At 35.4% G+C, this 19895-nt stretch overlaps 1 protein-coding gene across 1 annotated transcript in view; it reads left to right on the top strand.

Annotated features, from left to right (window-relative positions):
• Positions 1 to 19895, top strand: part of LOC131689747 (protein O-mannosyl-transferase Tmtc3-like) — a 731596-nt gene that overhangs the window by 247304 nt on the left and 464397 nt on the right. The window contains exon 4 of the mRNA XM_058975042.1: positions 10285 to 10366. Within this exon, the coding sequence (XP_058831025.1) occupies positions 10285 to 10366 (82 nt within the window). The remainder of the gene's footprint in view (positions 1 to 10284; positions 10367 to 19895) is intronic.

Below are 19895 nucleotides of genomic sequence, written 5' to 3'. Positions count from 1 at the left end.
ACTTAACACCGACCAATTGTAATGTACTTGTCGTATGTCTATCTGTGTATGTGTTCGTCTGAGTATTTGTGATATTTGGGTCAGGGAATGGATGCGGAACTGGCGTATAATACTTCCGGTGTTCAATTTGCGCTTCTGGTTCTATTCTTTCGGGAAGGTCGGATTGGACAAATTAGGGTATTATGAATTTACTGACGCACGTGAATCATTCATTCCCGGTCAGCACAGCATGACGAAAGTCTAACAAAATGCAATTGTCGTTAATGGTAAATGTACAACATTTGCTGCGTTTAGACGAGTTTGATTGCATGTCTTTATTCGGCATGTTATGATTCCTTTTATTAGTATATACCTACTATACGCTATCTATACTCATATATGTGCAAATGCTCGTAGCCTTCGCGATAACACAAACCTGGTCACAAACGCGACCATACAATTGCAATAATCCACTCATACTTACACCCGTGATTTCGCCAACATGAAAACACCCCGGTAGTTAAGTAAACGTAACACCTTTAAACTTCCAAACGCGAAATGTAGAATACTTTGAAGTATTTTAAAAACCTCTTCGAAAATTTGGGTGACTTTGAAAAGAGCCATTTTGTCAATAGTATTGATAAAACTAAGAAATGGAAAGATTAAAAATGTAGTAATTACAAAAATTAAAAGTATTATCTATACGAAGATCAATGGAAAAAAACAATGGGAAAACTGAATATTGATAGAATGTACAAAAAACTACATATAAAAAAATCAACCAAATAAACAAATCAAAGTCAATTGTCAAAAAAATTAAAAATCGAGAAAAACCAAAGCAGAGCCTATAAAAAATTGATAAAAGGAAACAGGAATCTAGACAAAAAAATTGCAAACATTAGAGAAGTCGAACATGATTGAACAAATGGTGAAAATAATAAACAAAAATCGATAAAGGTAAGAAAATTTTGAGAATCAATTAAAATGAAAAAAATACTACTAAAAAGAATACAAACATTAATATACAAATGCATAAAACTGAAAAACTCGATAAATCGAAAATAATAAAATATATTTAACATTAAATAAAAAACAAAAAATTGTAAAATTTGCAAAAATTTGTAAAATTCACGAAAATTTGCAAAATTTGCAAAAAATTGTAAAATTTATGAAAATTTGACAGATTTACAAAAATTTGTTATATTCACGTAAATTTGAAAAATTTGCGAAAATGTGTAGAATTTACGAAAACTTGTTATATTTACGAAAATGTGTAAAATTTACGAAAATTTGTAACATTTACGAAAATTTGAAAAATTTGCGAGAATTTGTAGAATTTTCGAAAATTTGTAGTATTTACAAAAAGAAATACACGAAAATTTGTAAAATTTGCAACATTTATGAGAATTTGCACGAAAACAAGAAATATTTAAGGCAATAGAAAAAGTAAATAAAGCGTCATCATAAAATTTGAGTAAAAGATATAAATGACAAAAATATAATAACCATGGAGAAGTTAAAAAAAATATTGAACCGGCAAAAATTAAATTTAAAAATTGAGAAATAAGAATGATCAAACGACGAAAATAAATAAAGACATTTGTAAGGTATGGATTGAACAAAAACGGAGCAAACGGACCAAATGAAAAACAAAAAATAGTAAAAAAATTGGAAAATTTGCAAAAATTTGTAAAATTTACGAAAATTTGTCAGATTTACAAAAATTTGTTATATTCACGAAAATTTGAAAAATTTGCGAATATGCGTAGAATTTACGAAAACTTGTTAATTCACGAAAATTTGTAATATTTCCGAAAATTTGAAAAATTTACGAGAATTTGCAGAATTTTCGAAAATTTGTAGTATTTTCAAAAAGAAATACACGAAAATTTGTGAAATTTGCAACATTTACGAGAATTTGCACGAAAACAAGAAATATTTAAAGCAATAGAAAAAGTGAATAAAGCGTCAAAATTTGAGGAATAGATATAAATACAACAATAAAATAGCCATGGAGCAGTTAAAAAAATTATTAAACCGGAAAAAATTAAATTTAAAAATTGGGAAATAAGAATGATCAAACGACGAAAATAAATAAAGACATTTGGAAGGTATGGATTGAACAAAAACGGAGCAAACGGACCAAATGAAAAACAAAAAATAGTAAACAAATTGTAAAATTTGCAAAAATTTGTAAAATTTACGAAAATTTGCAAAATTTGCAAAAAATTGTAAAATTTACGAAAATTTGTCAGATTTACAAAAGTTTGTTATATTCACGACAATTTGAAAAATTTGCGAAAATGTGTAGAATTTACGAAAACTTGTTATATTTACGAAAATTTGTAAAATTTACGAAAATTTGTAACATTTACGAAAATTTGAAAAATTTACGAGAATTTGTAGAAATTTCGAAAATTTGTAGTATTTATAAATGTGACTATTGGCTTTCATTTGAGTATTAACGGTTACAAGGATCAGCTCTAGAACTGAAGTTATTGCAATTAGTCTGATTGAACTCCTATGGAGCAGTGCTGCCAGGGACCGTTTACGTTGACGACGGAAAATGAATTTTTCATATAACTTCGTTATGTTGCAATATTAGTGAAAACTGATAAAACTTATCAATTTATACTATTTTTGGCTACGTTTACCACGCAGTTGGAATATTGTAAATATTCTAGGAGAATTGTACTGAGCATTGGATGGTAAGGTGCTCACTTCTAGCACTGCAAGGAAAGCACCTACCTTTACGAAAAAAGGTTTTTCGAGTTTCTTGACCCCACCGTTTTAAAGGAAAAATAGTTTTGAAATCCTACATGCACTAGAAAAAAATTGGGCATGAAAGGGTTAAAGAAGTTGAACATGATTGAACAAATGGTGGAAATAATAAACAAAAATCGATAAAGGTAAAAAAAATTTTGAGAATCAATTGAAATGAAAAAAAAGCTACTGAAAAGAATACAAACATTAATATACAAATGCATAAAACTGAAAAACTCGATAAATCGAAAATAATAAAATATATTTAACATTAAAAACAAGAAATATTTAAAGCAATAGAAAAAGTGAATAAAACGTCATCATAAAATTTGAGGAATAGATATAAATAACAAAAATAAAATAATCATGGAGAAGTTAAAAAAAATTATTGAACCGGAAAAAATTAAATTTAAAAATTAAATAAGAATGATTAAACGACGAAAATAAATAGACATTTGGAAGGTATGGATTGAACAAAAACGGAACAAACGGACCAAATGAAAAACAAAAAATAGTAAAGAAAATTTGTAAAATTTGCAAAAATTTGTAAAATTCACGAAATTTGCAAAAAATTGTAAAATTTACGAAAATTTGTGAGATTTTCAAAAATTTGTTAAATTCACAAAAATTTGAAAATTTTACGAAAATGTGTAGAATTTACGAAAACTTGTTATATTTACGAAAATTTGTAAAATTTACGAAAATTTGTAACATTTACGAAAATTTGTAAAATTTACGAGAATTTGTAGAATTTTCGAAAATTTGTAGTATTTACAAAAAGAAATTCACGAAAATTTGTAAAATTTGCAACATTTACGAGAATTTGTACGAAAACTTGCAAAATTTACGAAAATTTGTAAAATCGACAAAAATTTGTAAAATTTACAAAAATAAATAAAATTTACGGAAATTTTTAAAATTTACGAAAATTTGCAAAAATTTGTAAAATTTGCGAGAACTTGTAGAATTGTAGAATTTACTAACATTTGTAAAAATTACAAAAATTTGTTAAAATTATAAAAATTTGTTAAATTCGCAAAAATTTGTAAATTTTACGAAAATAGTAAATCTTACGAAAATTTGTAAATATTACGAAAATTTGTAAAATTTACGAAAATTTGTAAAATTTAAGAAAATTTGTGAAATTTACAAAAAAAATGTAGAATTTACGAGAATTTGTAAAATTTAAGAAAATTTGTAAATTCACATTTAGGTGTATTTTTCGCATTTGTGAACAGTGGTGTGTTGATTTAGTTGGGTGTTGTATTTCACTTCCTCGGATATCCACAAAGAATCCAAAAGCACCAGTCATTCTTGCTGTGAATGATAACCCAAGCGAGCCTTGCTCTGTTCCACAGTAAACAAGCCAGGGGGCGTGAAATCACACTTCAGTGTCTTTCGAGAATCTTTCTGAGGAGCATATACCTCGTTGATCTGTTGAAGCGAAGGTCCTGCGAGGTAAAATGACTCTGAATCCAAATGGGGGTGAACGCTTTTTAAATATAACAACACCAACACCTAGATGGGCCCTTCTTAGAGATTTATAAAATGATGCTGAGAGTAGCGGATTCTTCCGGGTGAAAACCGAATTACCTGAACAAAGACCTGGAATTCGTCTACAAAAACCGGTGTGGCAACCCTGGACAGAAGGTTGTGAAGTTTTCTTTTTTTTTATTTCTTATAATTACTTTCGAAAATAATCCAGCAGTTGTGAAGACAGGAAATTCACTAAATCAAAAAAATCGATTTCATATTGGCGAAATTTGAAGATAACCTTATGGTTTCTAGTCAAACCATTCAATTTTTGTAATCCTAACAAGTCTGATCTTATTTTTGTTTCGATTATAGAATTTCAATCATAGGGTCATTCGCCTCTTCATTCAGGTTATAAAATTGTCTATAATAAAAACTCTATTCCTGTGTGCGGGGTTTGGAATCGAACCCAGGTGAGCTACGTACACAATATTCAGTAGTTTAAAATTTTTGCTATTCTAGTCACATTATGCAAAAGATATTGAATTTTTAATTCAATTGTCAAATAATTTTTTGTCGAACAAGTATTTGTCAAAATATTACTTTCTGTTACAAATACGAACTTCAGAACTCCGAAACACACCGTCACACCCCCCCCCCTCTTCCTCTCGGCGGCCCTGAATGTATCCGAAACAAGCAATATTCCATAACGAATATCACGTAACATCGATGACAGCGCAGTGGGATTAGGGCCAAGTTCCCCCTCTGGGTCGGCACAGAGAACAGACTTCTATCCTCAAGCGTAAAAGTTGAGTAAAAGGCACATTCAAAGGCAATTGAGATGTTACCATCAGCAGGGTGATTCTGTCGTCATTCTGTTTTGTTATGGTGGTCGTAATGGTCTAGCAAATATTTGTTTAAATGGCAAAACAAGTATTTGAAACTTGTTTGTTCGAAACTGATTTCTGTTCTCTGTGACTTAGTTGTGACTTAGTTGTGACGACTAAAGTCTTGAATTTTTTTTGTGATTATCAAACAAAACAATCATTAATACACACTAAAATAGGAATGGCAGAATACATAGTTACAGGGCAATTAGTATTCGTGAACGTTACGGTTACCAGCGGTCTCTGATTTAGTTAATAGTCGATTGATCTGCTTCAGACCTAGGGGATCCAAGAGAAGATCAGGAACAAGACAGAAACGGAATCAATGCGAAATTTAAATTGCATCTCTGACAATTTAACACGCGTTGTTAGGAGCTTGATACATTGGACTAGACAAAATAGAGGATTTGACGTTACACACTTCGAGACAAAAGGCGCAAAATTTAGTCCTCCTTCCGAGGACCGTTGTTTACTTGGCAGACAGCACTATGGGTCACAAGGGCGGTTTTTCGGTACAAAAATCAATAACTCCCAAACCGTTCATTTTAGAGAAATTATGTCTGAGAGAGTATTTTTGGGAATTAAATTGGCTTTCTTCTAAAGTAAAATGTAGCTAGGGTGGTCCTCTCGAACATTCTTTTCGAAAAAATATGTTTCGAACAAAATGGTAAAGCAAGGTACTTACTTCAGCAAAGTTGTAGAAAAATGTTTTTCAAGTAACATTTTCAAATGCATCAAAGTTATAGCATTATCGGTTTTCATGTTATAATTATTTTTCTTCTTTAACTTAGGGTGTTTCTGAAAAAATCAGTTTTTTAACTATAACTTTTTAAATAGTTAGTCTATCTTCATATTCTCTATGAAGAAATTTTAGTACTTTTCATTGCGCATATTTCTGCTGAAGAATTTGAATCGATATCATTTTTCGTTATCGAGTTACGATCATTTTTTTAAATAAAAATGATAGTTTTCAATTACCTCTAACTCAGAAGGTTGCAAAAAGTAGCAGCTAAATTTATACTCTTTCGAAAGTGCATCAAAAATACTATAAAATATCTTAAAATCAACTTTTGCTTTTTTGTCCTTCAGCGAAAAATGTTGACATCAACATTATGATCAAATGACATCAGCTTACGGCTGTTTTTAAAGTCCTGGTCATTGCCATTTAGCACCTGCTTTACTAGATCAAAAAGTCGAGTTTTTAAATGATTTTGTGAGCTTGTCAAATACATGTACACAAATATTGAAAACGTTAGGCTCAGGCAGATATTTATTTTACTATTCTACATAACTATTTTATTATCATAATTATTATAATCGCAATCATCAACATCATCAGCATCGTCGTCGCTATAGTTATCTGAATCGTGTTTCTTTTCTCAAAGATTAAGTGCTAACTCATTCAATATTGAACTTATTCCAGTGCGTTTACTGTATTGGGATCTTCTAGCTGCAAGAACCGGATAAGACGAGTCCATTGCTCTATAGAAAACATCTTCCATGTTCGCGACTCTTGAACACTTTCTACCGTGATTCAGTCGATCGTTCCGGTAGTATTAGTTTCGAGCCTCAGCTCCTTGTTCGCTCGTGAAACCTGTTGGTAATGGAAGTGTTGACATAATATAAAATGTAGACCATTTTGCCTTAAAAAGCGAATGAATTAAGGATTACCCTTCATTCTGTTCTGAGTAAGCGACGAATTTCTGTGAATGCTGGTTTGGGAGGAAGTGCATTTTGAATCTTTTGTAGGAACTGTTAACGGCTTCTCAAAATATTTCGAATTTTTATCGAGCACTTTCGTCTCAATTCGATGACTGTTTTTCCAAAATTGACCAAACCTTTTACATTTTTTAATTGCTACAACTTTTGCATTCTGAGCGAAATTATTTTTTTCATTTTCTCCCACATCAAATGATCTCATAATTTCCTCAAACACAACTTTTATTTTATTTTAATTTTCACTTTTGGTCACTTTCCAGAGATCAAACAATTTTCTTTTATCCATTTTAACGGCACTAATAATACAAAGCACTACACGCGTTCATCAAAGCAGTCGTCGTAAACTGTCACGACTCGTGGTGTTGTTGTTTATATTTGACATCGAAGGACAAAAAAGCAAAAGTTGATTTTGAAATATTCTGTAGTATTTTTGATGCACTTTCGAAAGAGTACAAATTTAGCTGCTACTTTTTGCAACCTTCTGAGTTAGAGGTAATTGAAAACTATCATTTTCATTTTAAAAAAATGATCGTAACTCGATAACGAAAAATGATATCGATTCACATTCTTCAGCAGAAATATGCGCAATGAAAAGTACTAAAATTGCTTCATTGAGAGTATGAAGATAGACTAACTATTTAAAAAGTTATAGTTAAAAAACTGTTTTTTTCAGAAACACCCTAAGTTAAAGAAGAAAAATAATTATAACATGAAAACCGATAATGCTATAACTTTGATGCATTTGAAAATGTTACTTGAAAAACATTTTTCTACAACTTTGCTGAAGTAAGTACCTTGCTATACCGTTTTGTTCGAAAAATAATTTTTCGAAAAGAATGTTCGAGAGGACCACCCTAGCTACATTTTACTTTAGAAGAAAGCCAATTTAATTCTCAAAAATACTCTCTCAGACATAATTTCTCTAAAATGAACGGTTTGGGAGTTATTGATTTTTGTACCGAAAAACCGCCCTTGTGACCCATAGTGGACAGCTGCTAATTCATCCGATTTTGCAAATTTTGTCTCGCGGGACGGACCGAGATCCCCTAAGCTATAAGCTGCAGTCAAATCAACCCGCTAAAACGAAAAAACAACTACTGCGAAAATAAAAGTAAACAAATCACTGCACCAGGAACTGTTTAATTTCATCTCAGCTTCACTACCGAAATTTCGAACCACACAGTGTCTTAAAGTAGCACTCAAATTAAACTCCAACCGAAGTGGGCTTCAACGAAGCCGCATCCCAATCCCAACAAGATGTTCCCACCAAACACCCAACTTAAGCTCCGTCAGCTCCACACAATCGGAAAACTTCTTAGCACTTGTTTGGTGTTTGGAGCCACTCGAAAAGAATTTTTTTTGAAGTTCAAGTTTATTGTTCTTCGCCCGGCGGTAAACATGATACGTCAGTCGACGGCGATGGAAGCGCGGGTGGCTCGTGTGAGAATCCTGGAACCATGCTGCAACCCACAGACACTCGCTAGCTCTGTTTGGGTCTTAATTTTATTTCGACAACTTTACTTCTTAAAAGCTTTTTTCGGTCTCTAGCCGTTTCGGATTTTTTTTGTTTTGTTCACTTCTTTTCACTTCAAACAGCGAACCATTTTCCACTGAGTTGCACCAAGCTGAAATCTTCGGTCCCTGTTCTACTCTGAGCCATTCATTGGAGCCACCGGGTGAATGCAACTTTGTTACGTTCCATGAGGCAGGCACATACTGGCGGGTGTTGCTTCGCCTCTTCACCAAAAAAAAAAAAAAACTAGGTACCATCAGGCATCTCGTTTCACTTTATGTTTAGTTTAAGAGTAGATATTTTTTCTTCGCTACCAACTGTTCGGTTTGCCTTCATATCGGGAACTTTAGTAGCTGGGAGGGAAGAGGAACCCGGAGCCGTTCGTTGACTCTCTTCTGCTGGGCTGGCGAAGTTCTGAAGGGAATGCAAGACTTTATGAGGAAATCCTTGGTTGCCTGTGTGCCGTTCTCATGTTCCCAAGCGAAAATCATTCCTTCATTGAAGGAAAATTGCAATCTGGGTACGGCGAGACCACCACGGGCAAGACTCTTTCTCTCTCTATTTTCCAGCCAGTTCGCTTTCAAGTTTATTGTTTTCGCGCTCTCTCGCCACGGTTCTCCACGCTTCAGTTCCACTTTATTTTATGGAAGCTATTTGTGATACAACGCCCCTCTACCTCCTACGGAGGCTGCTGCTTATACTGTCTGCCGGTTTCTTTTTTTTTGTTTTGGGTGGCTGGAACTTTTACGCTTCGATGTGTCTCCATTCTGTGTTCTTGTTGGCGTTATCTAATTTTAGGTGGTGCTTTCAAAGGCCAAACTCCCGGAGATTCGCAAATAAGTAGACTAGGGACTGGTGGATAGTAGCGTTTGGTAACCATGGCGGAAGGATGAGGTGGTTCGAGATCCTCGTAAACACTACATTTTCATATTACTTGAGATTTTACTGGATTTAATAACGGTTTCGTTATTTCGCTGGCAGCGCAAAACAAATTGTATTTTACGAGGCTCGTTTCGGTTGGCTCGTTTTAAATTTCTAGCCAATGTGGCGGCGTGAAATGTTCCGAATGGTCACAAGTTTAACGTGGGGAAATAATTTGAAACTTTTGAACACCCGATTAGTTGAATCTTGCATACTCATTAGCGAATACGAGTTCGGACTCCGAGGGGCAAAAATCATACAGCTCATGTTTCCAATTAATTGAACATTCATCTTCTTACTATCTAGGTTACTAATTGATTAACAAGCTATTTGCGGTTATCCGAATGCTTCCCTACATTCTGAACTGAACACGAAAAAACTTTAGAATATCGTCGCTACTCCCTATCCTCGTGATACGTCTCTTTTGAATGTTCTCAAGTTATGCTCAAATACTCCAACTGCATATTGCTACGGGGAAGCTCACCAGCACAGAAACTCTCGGGGTTCATTATCCACCCAGCGTCGACCGACACTAATTAAATTAATGTTATAGCAATGTTTCCGCTGGGAAAACGAAGAAACAACCGAGCGCAGCGCAGCATCAGCATCAGCAGTGATGGCCGCAAAGGGTGGGAAAATTTAATACCGATGATTCTTTTACTGTACACACCGTGAACTTTTATGTGTTCGTCCAACACTGCAGAGCAGAGTGCTGCTCCTGCTAATTCCGGTCCATTCCGCTCGTTTCTAGCAGAGGATTTTAATTTTCAAAACTTCCTCCTTCGAAGCCATCGTCTCTCTTGGCACTCGGCGATGACTCGAGAGCAGAGTGGACAGAACGCGAAAAGTCAAACACTCGAAGAAAAAAAAAACAAAACACACAGCTCGTGTCCATTTGTTCTATTACAACGCGGACTGGATGCCCGGGTTTGGGGGGGCGGGAACAGGATAAATTTACGATTTATATTAACTGTTCTGCTTCATTCCTTCCGCTTCTCTTATCCTTGCTGTTTTTCTTTCCAATTACAGAATGTGCGCAACGCTCCTGTCGGAGGTGGCCAGCTTCGCAGCGGCGATGCTGTTCGCGGTGCATCCCATCCACACCGAGGCGGTAAGTAGTAGTCATTCCCGAAGGTGGCGGGCGGGAGCCTCCCCCCCCCCCCTCACACTTTCAATTCCTTTCTTTCCATGGTCCGGCTGCAGCAATGATTCAATGTACATGTAATTGTAACCTGGTCTGCCTGCTGGTTGGCGCGCCAGTTGGCTGTCCGTAGTAACAGCAGAACTGGAACAAGGACGACCGTCGTCAGCAGGACGACGTGTTTGCTCCAGACAGGAGCGACCCCGGTTGAGATTGGTTTGAATGTAGATTATTTCCGTGAAACTGTTCGCTGCCGTTGCCGGAAATGGTTTAATTAAAAGGGCCGAGGAAATCTGAGTTTGAAACTGAGGGGGAGAGAAATGAAATGCACAAAAAAAATGGCAACGGCGGTGCTAAGCCATGCGATTCGTTAGCGAATGAATATTTGAAGCAGGGACCAGTAGCTTGCTCACGTAAGAGGCTGGTGATTGGCATAAGCGGTTGGTTGAATTAATTTTGATTATTAGATTTGGATTTATTTCTCTTTGTGGTAAACTCAAACTATTAGCTGGAATTTATCGGAGGTGCATCCGTCGGGCAATGAAAATAACAACAAACATATATTTATACACTTTCGCATACAAACGGAAAAAAAATCGTTCATAAATTCATGAACAAAAGATCACGATTTCGTGAACTGAACGATTTGCGAAAACCGTGACCAAGTTCCTGAAATTGTGAATTAAAAACCTCGTATTCATGAAACTATTTGTGTTTCCAACAAACTAGTTCGCCCCGAACATATACATGGAGTAAACATTCGAATGTTTGGTTAGATTACTGTTGTTATTTTCTGGACATGTTTAGTTTTTGTTATGATTCCTATTCATAATTTGAGAATACACAATAGACTGCCCAGAAAAATGATGAATTTTTGAAAACTCAATCGGCCCACCCCTGAGTCGATTCCTAGTCCCACCAGGAATACTTGCACCAAATTTGAAGCAAATCGGACAAGTCTTACTACTGGACCGACGTGCCTGAAGTTTGTATAGGATTTTTCAACAATTTACATGGAGAAAACTCACTAGTTCGTATTTTCGCCACTAGGTGGCACTGTATGCATCGTATTATCACTGTAAGTGAAAATAAGAAAGATAATTTAATTGTCTACAACTTTGTCGAAGACTACTAGTAAATCCGGCTTTGCTAAAAGAAGTTTTTAAACTTTTAACGAAGTGATGTCAGAGTCAGTTTTGCATGGGGCCTAACAGTGCATGGTTGTGTATCAGTACTCGAGTCCCGCGAACTATACATTTTTGTGAAATGATGGTTAGATTTAGCTGAATAGTATGTTTACAAGAATTGTAGTAATTAATGCGAGCTATGTTTTGGTTAGAAAATTTTAGTTCCACCTGTGACCGCATAGAGGGCGCCACCACTAACTTTTCATAGCAGAGAGATAGAGTATCAAGATGTTCTGATGAAATTCTGAAAAATTTCTGCTCTATAACTTTGTAGAAGACACCAAATTTCTATCTCTCTCCGTTGAAAAGTTAGTGTTGGCGCCCTCTGTGCGGTAACAGGAGGAACTAAAATTTTCTAACCAAAGCATGATTCGTATTATTTACTATAATTCTTGTAAACATACCATTGAGCTAAACCTAACGATTATTTCACAAAAATGTTTAGTTCGTGTGAATCGAGTACTGATACACAATCACGCACTGTTAGGCCCCATGCAAAACTGACTCAGACATTACTTCGTTAAAAGTTTAATAACTTCTTTTAGCAAAGCCGGATTGACCAGCAGTCTTCGACAAAGTTGTAGGAAATTGAATTATCTTTCTTATTTTCGCTTACAGTGATAATACGATTCATACAGTGCCACCTAGCGGCGAAAATGCGAGCTGATGGGTTTTCTCCATGTAAATTGATGAAAATTCCCATACAAACTTCAGACACGTTGGTCCGGTAGCTAGACTAGTCCGATTTGCTTCAAATTTGGTACAAGTACACCTGGTGGGACTAGGAATCGACTCAGGGGTGGGCCGATAGTGGTCATTTTTTTGTTGTCACTCTAATACACAGCCGCCAGCCACATGGTGTTCATGATTTCAGGAGGTTGATTTTTCTGATTTCTCATCACGTTGCCTTGCTATTTTATTCATCGAATTTTTCTGACAGACTGGCGGGATTTATGATCATAATTTTAGGAACTTTGTCATGATTTTCGTAATTTCTATTCACGTTTTCGTCATATTTGAGTGATAAGTAGAGTGATTCCTGTTCATGATTTCAGGATCTTAGTCGCGATTTTTGACATTTTTGTGACGAGTTGTGTGATTCATGTTCATGATTTTAGGATCCTAGTCACGATTTTCATAATTTCTGTTCACGTTATTGTGATATTTTATTCTAGAGCTACATTTGTGTTGCTCGACGCAGCGTTTGACATCACACAGGACCTTTACAACTGAATAACGATGTTCGAGGTCCTAATAGTTTTCTCATATCTACTGCTCATACCTATTACTGGTCACTAGAAGTTGGCCATTTCATGAAAAAGTGCATAAAACAAAAAATGATTCCACGAAGAATACTCCAAATTTTGTGAAATTAATCACGTCAGAATTTCATGACCATGTTGCATGAAATTGAAAATAATTAGAAATATATTCTAAATATTACACGCACACAAAATAGATCGTAAATGCTAGGTATCATGAACCAGTTCACGAATACATTGAAAATATTTCATGATATTGTGAACTATTTCACGAGCATGGATATTGGATCATGAATAATATATTAAGAATCATTAAGCAGTTCACGAATACAAGAATAACCTTTAATGATTTTGTGAACTATTTCACTAGCACGAATGGTAAGTCGAGACTATTATACTAGGATTCATGAACTAGTTCACGTATACATGAATAGTATTTTACAATTCTGAAATTTATTTCACGCTTTCATGCTGTTGTACTAGGAATAATATTTCATGTTTTTGTGAACTATCGCACGAGCACGGATATCGAATAGTGACCAATATATTAGGAATCATAAATTAGCTTACAAAAATTGAATGATTCATAAATAAAATTCCGAGTTTCATGAAATGGTTCACGAGAAAATATTCAGAATGTTTTGATTTTGTAAAACTAATATTCCTAAATATATGAATAACAGCATGATTCAAACTTTGGTTTTATTAATAATGTTCATAAAGTTGTGAACTAGTTCGCGTACAGAAAATCGATTTGGCTATGACAGGGCGAAAACCGTGATTGAAGCTCACAAAACATAAACCAATATTTCCACTAATACAAGCGTTACGCGGGCGTTACTGAAGGGAAATAGAACATAATTATAAAACGCATGATTTTTGTTCATTCTCCTGTTTCCGTAACGTTAAATCGTTCCAGGATTCATGGCACTTTATTCACGATTTTGGGAATATTTTTTTTTGGTGTACTGAACTAATAGTTTAGTAAGTTGAATTAGTTGGTAAAAGCAGACTTTATTATTAAGGATCTACTTTGTTACATAGGTTGATCAGAGACTCGGTAAATGTACACAGAAAAAATAAACTAAAAATACGTTTACCCTGAATTTATACATGGCGTTACATTCGAATGTTTGGTTTGGTTACTGTGGTTGTTTCCTGAACATGTTTAGTTTTTATTATGATTCTTGTTCTTAATTTGAGACAATTCAAACAATGTTCATGATTTCAGGAGCTCATTTTCCATTTTTATAATTTTTCATCGCGTTACTATCGTCTACTATCGGATTTTTCTATAAGAGTAGCGTGGTTTGTGTTCATGAATAATAGTTTATAATTTTGTGATTAATTTCACGGGCATGTATGGTCAGTCATGTCGATAATAATAAGTATGAATTAGTTCACGAATACATGAATAATATTTCATAATTTTGTGAACTACTTCACGAGCACGAATGGCAAGTCGTGTCTATTGAACTAGGAATCATGAACCAGTTCACGAATACATTAATCGTATTTTAAGATTTTGTGAACTTTTTCACCAGCACGGATATTGGATCGTGACTAATATATTAGAATTTAACGGATTCATCAATACAATTCCGAGTTTCATGCAATAGTTCACTAGAAAATATTCAGACTGTTTTGATTTAGTGAAATAATGCTCATAAATCTATATATAACATTATGAATACTGTCCATAAAGTTGTGAACTAGTTCACGTGCAAATAATCGTTTCGGGAATGGCATAGCAAACCAAAAACGGAACAAATAGAAATTGAGCATTATTCTAAAACACATGATTGTTCCAGATTTCATTGCAATTTATTTACGATTTTGGAAACAAGAAATATATGAACAATTTTTTTCCGTGTAGCTGCCAGTGCACAGTGGTCCAGAATGTAAATTTAGCGGGAATTTTAACTTTTACTAAAATTAAATAACTTTTCCTTACAATATGTCTGACAAAGTTGTTGTACTTTGAAACAACCTTCTTTTGGTTTAAACAGAAGCTAGGGTGGTTCTAATTTTAGCAATATTTAAAATTGAACTTTCTAACGGTTCCAGATAGAGCTTGACTGTCTTCGATGAAGTTGTGGAACAACCCATGTTAGACAAATTCGCTGAAGACGCGCAAGCTCTTACTTTTATACTTTTCATTGCACGAGAAATCCAAATATAAGCTTAAGGGTGTTCCTTAAAAAACGGTTTTATTTCTGTAACTTTTGTAGGTTTTGTTTCACCTTAAAGTACCGTTTGGACAACTTGAAAATTATTTTAGGAAGCATAATTTGCTTTGAAACACCACCTACTGAAATATAAAAAATATAACTGTTGTTGTCATATGAAATAGCATGCTTTGTAGGCAACATCACCAAAAAATGGCAAATCCGATATTTTTCATTTCTCGAAATATATACTCAAAAATAGTTTATTTTTAGTAAAAAGTACATATAACTTTCTAACGAGAGAAGCTAGAGGTTCGGTATATTGATACAAATTATTCTCCTTCAATATTTCTCGAAGCATTTCTAAAGTGATCTTAATGAAAAATCAAAACTGCGAAAGTTACATGAAGACAACCGTTTTTCAAGAAACACCCCTAATTTTTTGGTAAATTTCTTGTAAAATGGACGGTACACGTCATAGAGTTCCAGTATCTTCGACAAAGTTTTTTTGAAATTTTATTTTGTTCAATTTTCTGAAAGACTGGAACAAATTCTATCTCAAACCATTCAAAAGTAAACTTTCAGATTAACAAAAAAATAGAACCATCTAACCACTATTTAAAAATAAAAAAGTACATTTAAAAATAAAAAAGTACATGTAAAGCGAAAAAAAATAAATTTGAGCTAAATCCTCCGACCTACAACCATGCACTGTTGAACTGTTGCTTAAAGTGAAAACGGATACTAATCTCAAGGAAGTGACATACATACAGTTCCACCACATGAGAAATTGTGTAAAGATATCATTTAAAATTTTAGCCCGGACAGAAAAATCATTGCGAGACGGCGTCGAATATAAAAACGATAAAACCAAGATCCTGAGTATATGGATGGCGATTAAAATCAGGGGTGGGCGTAGCGTAGCTGGGAAATCGATTGCTTTATACTTGGGTTCGAGTCCCGACCCCGCACATAGGGTTAGAAATTTTTCTAACCCGAAGAGGCGAAAGACCTTAAGGTTAAAACCTCTATAATTGAAATAGAAAAAAAAATGACGATTAAATTGAGCTGCGGCTACACAACCTAGCGCCATGCATTAGATCAGAGCACATTAAAAGATTTATGTCAAAATACAAAGAAGTGGAATCCGTGACAAGGGATACTTGAGAAAAAAAATTCTGTGGCATTCCTAACGGCGTTTGTGTTGATAAAATGCGTATTTTTTGTATAAACAAAACGGCATATTACGGAAAACATCGGACAACACTCTTAGTGACATCTGAGCGTTGATGTCGCTAAGAAAAATCAATCTGCTACATCCAGTACAAAAAAAAACAATTTTCAAAAAATGTTGATGAAACACAATCAATTGAGCAACCAATAAATGAAACACTTTGTACATCGAAACTAACTTTCTGTATCAACAACGAAATAACAACGATGCGTCTAGCTTCTCCAAACCAACAACCAGCACAATGAATGCCGATATACACGGACGTACACCAGCGACCTGTATGAGTAAGAAACAAATAAAAACTTCTGGCTTCAAACAACAGCAGCAGGCCGCAGCCACAGGACCCTCCTGTCCGCAGTAACTTTGTTATTTTGTTAGTTTTACATAAATTAAAAACATGAAAGCTCCACGGCTATGTTATGCTAACGCAAAGACGTGTCAAATATAACAAATATAAAAATATAAAAATCGTTGTTAACCCGTGTGGGTCTGCAAAACCTCAGTGTGATTTCGAAAGAGGTCCGTGATAGGAAAAATGTTGAGAAACGCTGGTGTACGTAATGAAATTGCGGGTGCCTTTTGAACTTTGTACACGTAAGAGTTACTACACATACACGACATGGAAACGCTCGTTTCGTTCGCGGTAATGTAAACCTGATATCGCATGCGATCATGTAATCGCGATCATCTGCGCACAACCGAACCCGCGATTTCACACGCAAAGCAACACCTCGTCGATCAAGTCAATATGTTAGCACTTACAAATTTAAAAACGCCGTCTCAAATGCAATTATACCAACGCTCGTTCTCACGTGAACATGAATCAGTCACGCTCAGAACCCTCTACCATTGGTTCTGGCAGCCTAGATCCGTACCTTCAATGTTAGTCTCAAAACAAAAAAAGAAACTCAAACCCGACGGCGTAAAAACGCTTGAGTCCTGCGCGACAATACAACTCTCATCACAACCTCGAAAATCCAGCTGTGATCATCCACGCTAAGCTCGCGATCTGGCAAACATAAAAAACGTTCTTGTGATGAAGTCAACCTTTTAATACACTTTATGAACGCGGTCCCAAGTGCACGTTGCTAAGCGATTACAAATCGGTCCCTACTCTTGGCCCTAGGACCCTACATAGGTCCATTTCTTCAGTTCTAGCATCTGAGCCGTACACTCAAAATTAAACATCATATTCACAGTTTGCGCGAATGTTTAAGAATCCACGCGAATGAAACACGTTTAAATACAATCGCTCGAATCCTTCGCGATCATCCTCGCACACCTAGGCTCGCGATTTCACAAACAAGAGAACTGGTGATTAAGTAAACTTGTTAGTACGCGATCCTCCGAAGGACCGAGCTCATGCGATCATGAGTTGATTACACCCGGAAGTCCCTATCCTCGTGTCTAGCACCCTAAGTGCTGGCCTTCAGTTGGTCCAAACTAATGAAAAAAAGAAAATAACATCGCTCATATACATTATTCAATACGTTCCATGGCGGCATGGCCGGATATGGGGGAAAATTAAGTATCAAATTCACAATCTGCGCAATCATTCAAGAACAAACGCGAATATGTGAATGGACAAACAGTTATAAAATCGAATTTGTACACGTTAGCACATGAGACATACAAAGGTCCACACGATCGAACACGTTACCATACAAACGCTCGAGTCCTTCGCGATGATACAGAAAGGCGAACATGCAATCGTGATCATCCACATACCACCACACCCAAGATTTCACAAATATCAAAAACGCTTCGATCAATTTAGTGAAAGCTGTTGCACTTCTATGAAGGCGGCCTGAAGCGCGAGCAAATTAACGCTCGTTCCCACGACATTGTGAAGTCATACGCCAGCACATCTAAACCGTCTAAACTCAACATCACAATCCGATCCAGGTCACAGCCCGCTACAATTGGCTTTCTGCAGGCTGTTTTAATGGGTGATATTTACCGTCTCGTCCGCTAGTTTAGTGAGTGTTTCAGACCGGGAGCCCTTCCGAGAATTAAGCTGTACAGCTTTACACAAAAAAAAATGAGGCAAAGATTTCAGTTACGCACAGAAAGTTCAGTGCCTTCGTTTCGCTTCCTGATTCGTTGCTCAGTGCATCTCTCGGGTTAATTATGCCGATACCGTGCTGTTATCTTTCATTTATTTATTTTATTTATTTATTCATTTATTTATTTATTTATTTGTTTGTTTGTTTATTTATTTATCTATTTATTCGTGCTTCCTGCACTGCAGGTTCAAGTGCCGTACATCCAGTAATACTCCACAGAATTCATGAGACTGTATATTAGGGTGCCAATAGCATGCATGAAGAAAAAGTGCTCATCAAATTGTATAACTGGACACACCCCTTAAGCGACACACCTCCAAAAAAGTATCTATACAAAATTTGAGCTCTTTCGGATATTCTTAAGGGGTAGCGCAAAACGAACATAGTGCCACAATTTTCACCCGAGAAAGACATCATAAGCATATTCAAAAATAGAATTTGCATTTTTAATATCAAAATTTAGGTTTAAAAATATATGGTTTAAAAATATATGGGACTTGACAAATTTCAGAGTTGGGTTGAACCTTGGATATGGAAAGGCTGCATTTAGTTTTTTTTGCTAAATTTCCTAAAAATGCATGAAACGTGGGTTTTTGAATCGTCTCGTGTTTTTTGTGTGGAAAAGGTCCACGATTTTAATTTTTAAACCGAGATTTTTAAAAGAAAAATTAAAAAAAAAACTTTATTTTCAAATTGATGACAGATTTTGACGTTTTAAGAATTTCTAAGATATATGACACACAAAAAATAAATACCAAATTCAAATTTCATCTCAACATAAAAACTTCAAAGACAATCTTTTCGAAGTTGAATGTTTCGTGCCCCACTCGTCAGTAACCGACACCAACTTTCTGCCACGCTGGTACCGAGTGACGTATCGGTTAGCCAAGCACAAGCTCTGGAGAAATTATTGACGATATTGACGTCATTGGCGACAAGTTTTTTATAAAGGACTACCATGTCTACATACCCACCGACAGTGTCGAGATCGACGGCATAGTCACCGATTCAAGTTTGTCTTGCGTGGATCTACTGAAGCACGGTATTGACAGTTTCAAGGACCCCTTGCTCCAGTACATAAAGGACTACCATGTCTACATACCTGCCCACAGTGTTGAGATCGACGGCGTAGTTACCGATTCCAGTTTGGCTTGCGTAGACCTTCTGAGCCCCCTTGCGCAAATGAGTTAAAATTTTGAATAGTAATCACACTGGCAAGGACAGCATAGTGTGTTTCTCATGTCGGTTAACCATTGGCGAGAAAGCACCGTTTTAAATTACGACTTCTTCAAAAAGGATAATTTGCCTGCTCGGTTGAACCATTGCACCATTGCAGCAATAAAAAATCGCTAGGACGATTGCGCAGAGAATCATTAAGTAATTTAAATCGTTTCCTTAAATAAAGCTCTAAGTACTCTTTTGAAGAAATATCACCAAGATGAATCATTATGCTCCCTTGACTCTGGAAGAGTGTGACTCAGATGATCCCTGTATGGGGACATCGATGACTGCTCTTACAAACTATAAACAGATTAGATTCCCTCGTAAAGTAGGCGTAAAGTTTTCTCTTGAGAAGCCGCTC

Source organism: Topomyia yanbarensis, chromosome 3 (genome assembly GCF_030247195.1).
Source record: "Topomyia yanbarensis strain Yona2022 chromosome 3, ASM3024719v1, whole genome shotgun sequence".
In the NCBI taxonomy this organism is placed as follows: Eukaryota; Metazoa; Arthropoda; class Insecta; order Diptera; family Culicidae; genus Topomyia; species Topomyia yanbarensis.
Note: the sequence above shows the minus strand (reverse complement) of the source record. Positions and strands in the feature narration are given on the sequence as shown.